At 36.0% G+C, this 12,043-nt stretch overlaps 4 protein-coding genes across 4 annotated transcripts in view; 3 read left to right on the top strand and 1 right to left on the bottom strand.

Annotated features, from left to right (window-relative positions):
• Positions 1–12,043, top strand: part of LOC129786261 (transcription factor cwo) — a 201,588-nt gene that overhangs the window by 68,457 nt on the left and 121,088 nt on the right. The window lies entirely within an intron of this gene.
• LOC129786268 (uncharacterized) lies at positions 1,617–4,245 on the top strand. The gene is made up of 3 exons (XM_055821164.1): positions 1,617–1,956; positions 3,350–3,537; positions 3,606–4,245. Exons 1-3 carry the CDS (start codon positions 1,685–1,687, stop codon positions 4,139–4,141), a joined length of 996 nt encoding a protein of 331 aa, XP_055677139.1. The 5' UTR covers positions 1,617–1,684; the 3' UTR covers positions 4,142–4,245.
• Positions 4,910–6,330, top strand: LOC129789632 (uncharacterized). Its single transcript, XM_055826648.1, has 3 exons — positions 4,910–5,306; positions 5,919–6,070; positions 6,139–6,330. Exons 1-3 carry the CDS (start codon positions 4,910–4,912, stop codon positions 6,328–6,330), a joined length of 741 nt encoding a protein of 246 aa, XP_055682623.1.
• On the bottom strand, positions 6,584–7,978 carry LOC129786277 (uncharacterized). The gene has a single exon (XM_055821176.1). It carries the CDS (start codon positions 7,792–7,794, stop codon positions 7,006–7,008), a length of 789 nt encoding a protein of 262 aa, XP_055677151.1. The 5' UTR covers positions 7,795–7,978; the 3' UTR covers positions 6,584–7,005.

Genomic DNA, 12,043 nt, shown 5'->3' with positions numbered 1-12,043 from the left:
CGCGTGGCTTTTGACAGTCGGAATGGATTTACAAGAGAATCTGATTTCCAGCATCCGGTTGGGCTGATTGAGTACAAGATCATATGCACCGACGGAGATTTCTTTTAATATTTAAAGGAAATCAATAAAGCGTCCCGGTGTGACAATAATAATTTCACAACACGATCAAGGTCACATGCTTGCCCAAAGCGTGGGGCACCACCAAAAACTCACGTATTCCGGACGTACGGTATAGACGCGAACACAAAAATGAAAACAAAAACATTTATTTTGAGGTTAAAATATCAAATTGAATTTATAATGTTGAACTACTCGCGGCGCCACCAGTTCATTCAATGGCTTCTATAGAAAATTGTATGGAAAATATTAAATCGCATTTTGTGAAAAAAGCAACCACATAAGCGCAGTTTTCGTCCAAACAAACAAGATTTATTTGAATTTTTGCTATCGAATGGTGCAAAATTTAGCCATCTTCGAATTTGTGTAAGGCCAAAAATTAACTTTCCTGGGCTATTTGTAAAGACATCCAGAGAGGGAAATTATATGATAATAACATTAGCAATTCAGCAACTCAAAAAATACGAATTTAAATATCACAGTAAATTCATCAGACGAAGAAGAGAAATTGATTCTTGTCCGCGCAAGTGAGAGTTATGAGACTCTCATGGCATTCTTCTTATTTTCTATTGCAGTCCATATAAGAAGAACTTTGCAGCTTTTTCGACATTTCTTCATACATATTTAATGACTTTTTTATGTTTTTTTTTCAGAAATGTTGCAGAAGTTTTAACGAAAAATTAAAGAACTTTTAAAGCTTAGTAGGAAAATCAGAAGAAAGTGACAAAGAAGACAATTTATTTAAATTAACAAGCATACAGACTAAAAACCATTCCCACCAAGTTGGAGAAATATCTGAGAGACGCTACAATACCTACTAATAGAAAAAAACAAATACAAATTAAAATAAAATTCAATTTAAAAATTGAAATTAAAACATCATTTCCTCGTCAAATAAATTGCTCAAAAAAATCAAGCAAAAAAAAAGACGTCCTCCATTCTCTAATTGAATCCCCTCTCAATGTGATTTCTTTAAAAGTCTGATTTTCACTCCAACTTGGCGTATTTTCACATGAGACTTTCCGAGAAGATGGCAATTATACATACAATTTGCAGAAATTTCGCTAATTTTCACTTGGTTGCACACAATGAGCCACATTTTTTGCGATCTCTTTCTTCGCGTAGAAGCATTTCCTGCCTCTTTGGTCAGTCTCTTGTGGCAAATCTCTGCTCCACGAGTGATCAAATTAATTAATGGATGGATGAAGATGGGACTCGCGTGCTGCGAGGGAGGTATGGAAGGTGGACGATGAATGACAATGAAAATGAGTGAACAATGGCATTGAGTGAGACAAAAATTGACCAAGACGATGATGGAACGTCTGACGGGAGGAAGAATTAACGTTGAGTGGAAAAACTTTCGCTATTTTTGCGCAAAATTCACTTTTATTTTTATTCTTCTGGCCAGCTTCCTCTTTCATGCGTCGCATTTTATGGAAATTCGCAAACAATAATCCAGCAATCTTCTCTTATATATTCAATGAAAACCCTCCAAAATAGTTCAGTCGTGCAAGAATTTCGACCAAAGCGGCACCGCGGCAGTGATTGACGACACAAAGTGACAATCATGAGGCATATACTTGGATTATTTGCAATCATGACAGTGATTTTGCAAGATGTTGAGTGTGAATTGAGTACCTTTGGGCACTGTATCAAAAATAAGCCCTACATGGGAGTTGTTCCATGCTTGGGAGAGCAAGCCCTACATACGTTACAGTCCATCGAAGAAGCCGACAACTACACAATCACCAATGGCCTATCAATTGTGCGCGATAGTGGATTTTCAATGCCAAGATCAATTCCGTTCAATTTCCTCGACCGTGACTCGCTCAATTTGAGGTATACTTACACTCACTTTCAGCATTTCACCAAAACTTGTGCTTTGCTGTAGCTTTTTTTGTCATTGAATTTTTGGTGCGAAGAGCATCTAATTGAAAATCTGTGTAATTCATTTAACGCCTCTCAATAAAAAGTTTCATCAACAGTTACATCATGAAAAGTAACATTATGTGACACTTTCACCTAAGCATAGAGAGGAATTTCCTTTTTTTTCTTTATTCTTGTGTGATAGACTAAACAACATTTTTTGGTGGTGTAAATTTTAAGTAAAAACATTAAGTGTTTGCCTAAGAAAATATTTTAAACCATTAACGTTGCTATTTTTTGTTATTATATCAACATGCGCCGGGTACCAGGCGTCTCCACTGACATAATCTCATCATATTCTTTTATTTGATTTTTACGTGAACCATTGAACTTGTAGCTTTGAAGGTTTATTGTGAATCAGATTTGAGACAAATTATTTAACTAATTAATCAATGAACAGTGGAGTGATGCATAATAAAAAAATATTTAAGACAGTAGTTTATTTGTATAAAAATCTTCTTCAAAATAAGAGTTCAAAGATCAGTATGTCAAGAAATGCGAAAAGTCAGAGAAAGAAACTGGAAAGGATTTAAAAGACATCTCAATTCTTGCTATTTTGCGGTTTCTGTTCACAATAAGAGAGATGTATTAATTTAATAAATGACAAATGATCGAAAGATATTATGTATCTATGCGTAGGATATAAAAACATGACAAGTTTTATTGCTAAATATATCACATATAAAGCCATTTAACAATAAAATCAAAGAAGAATGAAATTCCAAATGAAATTTCAAAAGAAATTCCATCTTTTCTTTGCCATTGCTGAATTCGTCGCGGTTAACAATCAAAATCAGGCCAATGCAAATACCAAAGCTCTTTTATCTACCTAAATCGCAACTAGTTTATTATTTTTAAGAAAATTTAATTAGAGTCTAAATCCCACATTTTGAGGGAAATTAATGCAATTTTCAGTGCTCTCGAGAAAATTTATAGTATGAAATTTGCAAATACATTGACGGTAATTGCGAGAATTTTATTATGTGTACCCGTGGAGTATTATGATGTTCATCTTGAAAAGAATACATTTCAAGAAATTAACATTCAATTGCAAAATTGCAAAAAAAAAACATCATAGAAAGTCAATTAAAAGTTTAATAATGTTCAAGTATAAAAGTCACACACATTGCAGCTCCCAGCTCTTCGTTTTGCGGTGTTTTCTCCATGTTGATGAATATGCAAAGAATTCGCAGACAGAAAACTTTTCTACATAATAATGTGCTTTTTATAGTAAAATATGTAATTAAACAATTTATGGAAAATGTAAAGAACGTAAATAAAATATTTTTTCTCTGTTGTATTGTAGATCCTTGCTGGACCACACAGGAGTCATTTTGAGTCAGAGGACACTTAATTGGGACATGGGATTCGTTTATCCGGGACTAATGATGAGAGTGGGACCATCTGGTGATGCAAACAGCGTGTTGGAATTTGTCATGGATAGCGTGCATGGGCAGGAAGTAGATGATCGTGGAGGAGAACCGCCGTCTACAGGTAAAGTCTTTTTTTTATTTCCTCAGAAAAAAAAATCTTAAAAATTATTTTCCATTTTTGATTTTCAGCTCGTTTACTGAAGAAGCAGCTCTTGTTGCCCTTCCTCCTGGGCCTCAAGTTTAACATGGCTGTCTTGCTTCCAATCATTCTGGGAATTCTTATTTTAATTGGAAAGAAGGCAGTTTTCTTGAGCAAACTCGCCCTTCTTCTCACAGGAGTTTTTGGTGCAGGAGGAATAGCTTCTCTCTTTGGTTTTGCCTCAAAACCAATCAGTAGCTTCGGATTGGGTGGCTATTCAGGATTAGGAGGATATTCAACACACGAATATTACAAGGACTACAGGGACAAAGACTACTCTGATTACAAAGACTACAAAGGAAATCACAGGCAATTCGAAACGACCACCAAAGCATATGAGCCAGATACATTTTATGATTTTGAGAAGAAATTCTTCAGCAAAAGAGGTGGACCGCATATTTTTGAGAGGGAATCCACTGGTAGTGATTTCAAAGTGGACACATCCACCGAGGCATCGAGTGGCCCATCGGAATTTGTGTCACGAAATGATTACAAGAATTTTGCGTGGCACACAATTAGCCAATGATGATGTTTGTTGACCATCTTCAGAGGAATTTCGTGTCATTTTCACCCACAGATATTCACACCATTTTACCAAAGAGCACAAAATAAATGTTTTTGATTTTTTTCTGGGTGATCTTTTATTGATTTTATGGATTTTATTAGTGTTTTTTTATGTCTGAATTTTATCACTATTTTGCTAATTTTGATGCACAAAGGGAAGGTTTTTATTTAAACATTTAAAATACTTCTTTAATTTTATTTTAAATTAATTAACTAACCTACCCCACTAAACAACCTTAGTAATGATACCTAAATACAAATATTTTATTTATATTTCAACGGTTTCCACGCATTCTAGTTAGAATGTTGGGAAAGAAAGTTAATTTTCCGCATGAAAGAGACTTTTAAAAATTCACTGAACACCTTCAAGTTCATTTAGTGTCTGAACTCAATTTTTAACATCGCATAAACATTTCAAAGTAGCTCAGTTGCAGGGAAGTTCATTAAAATATTTTATCGATGTACCCAAAAATTGTTACATATTCTTCAACATGAAAAACACCACTTTTCCCAACAAAAAATATTCGGGGCAATTTTTGTATGTAGAATGAGCAAACTAATTGGTACTTTTAGTGAATTTCTGTGGACAAAATAATCTAGATAAGTGTAGTATTTATGTTATAAAAGAGACAAACATTGAAGATTTATTGTCATTTGTGCGGTGTATCTTTCAACAACTACAAGAAGTCATTTTGTTCTTTTTGTTTCAATTCAACACGAATTTCCAACCATGTGCGTGTTTAGGTGGAAGGTGTTTGTGATTATCAGTTCGTGTATCTTCTTTAGGATAATCTTGGGCAGTACTGTACCACTTGGGAGTCCAATGAGTGTTGAACGTCCGAAACTTTTGGGTATTCTGCCAACAGTGAGATTTTGCTTTAGACAAAATGAAATTGGTAACTGCTTGAAGAATTATGCCATTGAGAGGCTGGAAAATGCAATTGAAAGTGATAAACCCTATGTCATCAATGAGTTCATCTCAATAAATCGTGATCCCGCATATCAGCGTGATCTTGGGTCAGGCGAAAAGGAAAGGAGTCTCAATCAGATTCTCTTTTCGCGAATTCGAGACTTTCTTTCCTCACGGTTAATCAGCATTAAGTTCACGCCAAAATTCATGGAGGAAGGTAAAAAGTTCTTCCCTAAAGGTAAAGGTAAAATCATAGTCACTTCATAGTCATTTGAAAATTTCAGGAAAATTATAAAGAAAAAAATTATGCTAAATTGAGGTAAAGTTCCTCGAAGAATGATGACTTTAATTCTCAATTAAATTTTTAAATCATTTTGGGCTTTTCCATTGTTGTTATACCTTTTTAATTTTGTTTCAATTCTTGAAGCTTTAAAAAGCTCCAAAGTTGTGCTTAAAAGCTCTACTGTCTTTAATGGATACGAATAAATTCTTTCACTGATTTTAGAAATTAAGCAAAGCTAAAAACGTTGTCTTAACAAATTCAAGCTTAAAGTGCTTTAAGTTTGTGCTTAAAGTTATATATTTTTAAATGAATAAATGTAAGGAAAACTTCTCTTTTGAATTATTTACTTTTGCATGCTATCAGTGTGGTTAATCCAAATAATTAAAGAGATACATTGCTACTAAAATTCTATCCTCTAATAATTCATTCTTCATCTTGCAAAAGAAATCTCAAAAGGAACATTTAAGAAAGAATTCGAATAAGATTCTAAAAATAGAAAATATCAAGAATAGAATTTAGAACTTTAAAAAATTTTGCCCTTGGCAGGAAGAAAAAAGAAAGGCGGAGGAAAGCATGGAATGATGTTTGGGGGATTCGCAATGATGGGAATGATGTTGCACATGATTCTGGGAAAACTTGGCTTCCTTGCTGGAGCTGCACTTCTCATGGCCAAATTATCCCTCTTCATATCTCTCCTGGTAAGACCCACTCAGCCCTTTTCGAAAATATTAAGTTGTGTTCGAGATAACTTTCATGTATCTTTAAGGGCTCCATGAAGAAATTAATCGGCGGAGGAGGTGCTAGCGATAGTCACGTAGTCGTCACTGATCACGGTCACGGTCATGGAGGTGGATACGGTGGAAATGGTTGGCAACGAAGCATCAATTCGCGGACGCCCGATGAAGATCAGCAATTGCCCTACAAAGGCTACACATCCAGTGAATTGGCCGGCGTGTAATCACCACCCGAGATCTCTTAGAAGCAATTAGTTAATTGACTTTCTTGTGGCTATTGTACAATTTACTTCTAAAAAGAAATTATTTATTTTACAATCTTATAGACACTCTGTTGCGAGCAATAAAAGAGAAGAATTTGATGACTGAATTGCCACCTTGCTCTCTATTCGGGTGTTTTATGATTTAGTAAAATTAGTGAAAATGTAGAAAAGTGAAATGGGGGTTGTGATGAGGGGCAAGAGAGGTCAGTGGAAATTCAATGAAGTAGCTGTCTTCTTTATTTCTTTACAAAAACACAAATAAATAAATAAATTAGTTTAATTTTTCTTCTTTCATCGTGCCATTTCCGCTACAAAACGATGCATGTTTAGCGTTCTCCTTGTCTTCCCAGAGGGTTAGAGGGATCTTCCTCATCTTCCGAATTATCCGCAATGGTTGATTTGACTCTCAGAGAAAGGAATACTGGATTGAAGGACTTATGATGGGGAGGAAGCTGGGGAGGATCGTTTTTTTGCCACAATCAGGTATTATGTAAATGTCAGGATCACATAGTTAAGGTCATTTGAGGACATTGTGGAAGGGATGGGTTGGTTTAGCGGGGGATGGGATTTGCAGGATGGGGTGGGGAAGTTCGTCGACATTTTAAAGTGATTTAAAAATGACGAGACGGGCATTGCTTAGACTCGTGGCACATGGGCTCTGTAGGCGCGATCTTGCATCATCAAGTCACCCGAGCCGAGACTCCTGTGGTACTGGCCACCCGATTCGTGTCCCTCAAACTCCCCATGACTAGACGAGTAACTGTGGCTCGCGGAAATGTGGGGATGCTTAACAATTTCGTACGTTGTCTTCTCATGTCCTTCTGGCGTAACGAGTTTCTTCAGCCCAATGATTGCACTGATGATGAGGGCAATTTTGCCAATGATGAGAGCCTTGCCGGCGACAATAGCAATGGAGTGGTATGCCATGGTGAGAATGCCCGTCTTAATAGCGAGTGCGCCCATGAATGGTCCGTAGTATTTCTTCATCTTCTTGCGTCCCTCCTCAACGAAGCGAGCTCCTTCTGTTTGACCATAGGCCAAAAGCCTGGGTACGTTGACCTTCAATTCGCGCGATTCCATGAACTCCCGCGTCTTTTGTGCCAGGATCTCGTCCAATTTGTATCCAGGCAGGGATCCCACACTGGACTCGAGCGAGTCCAGGGAGCGGGAGACCTCTTGAGGTTTGTCAGCTTTTTGCACCACCGACAGGCCATCCACTAACTTGATGCTGGACAACTTGAGTGCCCGATCCGTGAGCTTGACCGCCTGTACCTTTAAACAGCGCACCAGATCCGAACTATCCTCGCACTGACTGTACACTTTACGCAGGGACCTCATGACGCTCGAATGCGTTCCACTACTGTCCTGCGCCGCCGCTATGGCAAACAAACAAACAAGTCCACCGATAAACTTAAGTGACACCATCTTGCCTTATTTGGTAACCAGCTAGTGATAAATCACACAACACAGGACTATCCTCAGTGTCACACACTTTCGGGTACAAGCTGATGTCCACACGGATTCCTCAAACAAGTTGCGAGTATGGGATGCAAAAAACTACAGCAGATCCACCTGCAGCGAATGATTTTATAGGAGTGCACCTTTTCTTGGAGATGCATCCAGATTTTATGCACGTGCTGGGGGCATTAGGAAGCTGCCTGTATTAGAGCGTGTAATATTGCATAGTGGTGCATCTTGAAACAATTTTTTGTTGTTTGTGTTTAGCTTCGCTAATTTGTTCTAACACACATGATAAACAGGCCTCCAATTTTCGAAATCGCACCTCATCTGCGCACCTTTTGCACCAAGTCGGTGCATTTTTTTCCTCCTCCCTGCACATTGATTTTGATATCGCATATTGCAAATCCACCGACACACTGTAATTTATTAATTGCGTGCCGAGTTATGGTCGTTTGGCGGCTCGTGTGCGGCATTACGTGTCTCTCGCCACATGATCCAAATCGGAGAAATGTTATGGGAAAGTGGGAAGGATGGGGTATCATAGCGCACTTGCCCATGGAGATGAAGAAAATTGCGATTGTTTTAATTGTTGCTGCGCCTCCACCGCTACTCGCCCCCGCGCTGAAGAAGCATCGAAACATTTCGATGCTTCTTTTTACGGGTGCTGAGTATTTAGGCCTGATTTGTTGGACCTTTCCATCTCATGTCTTGCGCATCACCGGGTGAGCCAATTGATCCAACTTATCATAGCAATAAAGTAAATTTTAGTTCCGTTTTGGGGGTGATTTTTAGGACATCTTGGATATTGTAGGAATTATTAGATATCGGCTCTTACTATTGAGTTAAAATTTCAAGATAAATCGCGGTAATTGAGTTTGAAGATTGATTTCAGAGTCAAGGCCAAGTTTTATTGATTTTAATTTAAAAAGTCTTTAAATGATTAGAATGAAAATGGTTCTGTAAAACTTTAATGAATTTTAACTTACTGTAGAAAGCTTTTCTACGTCGTAAAAATAGAATTTTTTTATTATTTAACTGGTTATTTACGTCTAACGTCTATTTTGTGTTTTTCACATTCGACTGATTTTTTTTTAAATAAAATCGTCTATTAACCATAGCAATATTAGTTGGTATTCCACAATCGTGGCATACCAAGTATTGTAATCGTCGGAAAAACCGACCACCTCAGATCGGGCTCAAACTTGGTATGAGCACGTTTTAGACATCCCACATTACGAAAATGGTGGTGGAAAAATTTTGATCCGGCCGGCCTGCCGGCCGGCCTTCCGGCCGGCCTTCCGGTCGTCCAAACTTTGCCTTATAATTCGAGAACGGTAACAGATAGAGACTTCCGGTTTGAAGTTTTCTATAGAAATGTGGGTGTAAAATTTCATTTTTTCGCATTTTCAAAATCCAAGATGGCCGCCGTCCGCCATTTTGAAATACCATCAACCACTTTCCTTATAGCTAGAAGTCTGAAATTTTAGTATGTTGTAGTGCTAAGTGAGACGTTTTCATCGATAATTCATACTTGAAAATCGGTCAAGCCGTTTAGCAAATATGGCGGTCTAAAGCAAAAAGTGTTTTTTCAATATAACTTGAGAACGGCTTGACCGATTTTGACCATCTTGGTATCAAATGAAAGGTTTCAAGAAGCCCTACAACTGTCTAGAACATTCCAAGTTCCAAAAACATCCGCAAGAGGCATTAAAATCAAAAACAAAAATTGCCTAACTTTAAGGGGCAATATCTCCGAACATCTGTTATAGATTTTCTTTAAATTTTGATATGTTGTAGCCTGACTCAATATCTTTCACCAGTCCGAAAATGAAGAAAATCTATGTTGCCGTTTAGAAGATATAGCCATTTAAAAATTTCTTGAATTTGAAAATTTCTAAGAGCCATATCTCTTGAACGACTTATCCGATTTTGCTCAACTTGGTATCAAATTAAAGGTTTTGCAATTCTCTACAACTTACTAGAACATCAGAAACATCTAGAACCATTCCTTTAGGACAAAAAGTGCAAAAAACTGTTTTGGTAGAATAAAAATCCGCCATTTTGTGTTCTGAAGGTGACCTTGAAAATCATTGAGATATATGTCAAATTATAGCTTATTTCAATACCTTTCCATAAATAGTCAAGAAAATTTTGTAGGTGTTATAGAACTTTAGATATAAGCATTTTAATCTGTCAAATTGCCAAATTTTACAAAAAAATCGACTGCCTACTAATTCTGCTCACAAATTAAATTACAACGCATAGACTGACCCATCCGCGTTGTGGTATACCAACTCTAATAACTGGACGCGTTATGATTGACTTTTTTTTCTATTTTTATCTTTTATCATATTATTAACTTTTAAGAAAATATTTGTAAAATTTTTCATAAAAATAATTAATTTTTACTTATAAAAATAGATTGGGCCGAATTTTAGAATCAGTCTTGAAATAAATCTGTAAATCTATTAAATTGTGTTCCATTGATCTGAAAATCTGAAAATTTCTATTAAAACAGTTTTTCTTTTAATAAATTTTTGAAATAAAAATATTATTTATATAAAATTTTGTTTTACTAATTTCGAAATTTAGAAAATTTTACAGGTTAATAATAAAAAGTATAAGTTTTGTAAATAGCAAGTAAATCACTTCAATTCAATATCCCCACCCTGTACATTTAATTATAACTATTTCTTCTCACCTAACCAAATAGTTCAAATATTGCTCGAAACATCTTTATACATTTCATTGAGCAATTGAGAGAGTTTTTCTTTCACGATATGGTACCTACAATGTGCTCCACCATGCGAGAGGAAAATACCTTTCATTTGATCAGAAAGTAACTGTTGGATGAGATTTTCATCCAAACAATAAGTTGGAGAGCAAGTTAACAAAAAAACGAGCAAGTACACCCAGTTTATCTGTAGCACTTAAGTGATATGGGAGTCCAATTAAGAGGTGGGTGGAAGTGAATGGATGCAACTTTGGTGAGACCGCCGCTGCAATCCCAATTGCCAATTATAGGGATAGTCTCCCAATATGGGTACAATCTCCCTCAAATCTTCATCGACATATTGGCAAACTGCTCAAATTCAAATGGTGAAATGATTCATGGTGCAATTGGTGAGATTGAGTGCAACGAAGAAAAATTGTACTTTTCTCTCGCCAGCACTCGCCGCGCGACCCGTCTTATGGGAATGGCACAAAAACTAAATTGGAATAGGTTGAAAGGCGGCACTGAAAGAAAAAAAAAAGAAGCCTTCAACTATGAGAAGTGCGAGTTTTTTCTCCCCCCGCGTTCGAACCTTTTCTTCACTGTCATTGAAATTTATTACATAAAATCACCGAGAATTTCTCACAAGGCGCATACATTCTGCCATTTTTGCACACGGAGCGCCGTGACGTGAAAGTTGATGGCAAATCCCAAAGCATATATCTGCACGAGAAGCATCCACAAAGTCAAGGAGACATACATAAAATATGTGCAATTTTCACATGAAAAAGTTCAAAGGTTGCAACCTATTTGATACCTCTTTGATAACTTTCTATTGAACTGTGGTGCGCCACACATTTTTGCATCAATGGACAATGTGTTGGAAAAGTGCATCATTTGCAGGTAATAAAATTCAACACACAATATTTTATGCGTGTTAAGTTAACTCAAATGGAAAACCGTGAATATATTTTGCGTGTTATATGTTAAACTTTTTGTAGGCATAATATTTTTTTGTATGCAATTTGTGAAAATGTTTAAAATAATTTTACTTGAAAAATATTTATGCTAATTTTTAAATGATTTTTTTTATTAAAAACTTAAATTGAGTATTTTTTCACTTTGATTTAATTTTTTTTGACCCAAAAAGTGCTTGCGATTGCTATACATAGGTACGAATCGATGTCGTATTTATAGGTTATTAAAGTTCTTTACGAGTATTGAATTTTATGATACTTTTACTTTGTTCGCGTTGAAGTTAAAAAAAAATCTAAAAAATAGTTTTACAGCAATTTATAATTCTGAATGATTTTATTACAATTATACCAAAAGATTAAAGAAATAATTAAAATTCTGCTTCCTAAAATTATTTTAATGCAGATAAAATAAAAAAAATTTATCTAGCCTCTGTTAGAGCAGACAAATAAATAATATTAAAGACAACGATGAACTAATATTGACCATTTTAATGATTCAATCTTTGCCATTCTTATGAAGACA

This window comes from Lutzomyia longipalpis, chromosome 1, assembly GCF_024334085.1.
Source record: "Lutzomyia longipalpis isolate SR_M1_2022 chromosome 1, ASM2433408v1".
NCBI lineage: Eukaryota > Metazoa > Arthropoda > Insecta > Diptera > Psychodidae > Lutzomyia > Lutzomyia longipalpis.
Note: the sequence above shows the minus strand (reverse complement) of the source record. Positions and strands in the feature narration are given on the sequence as shown.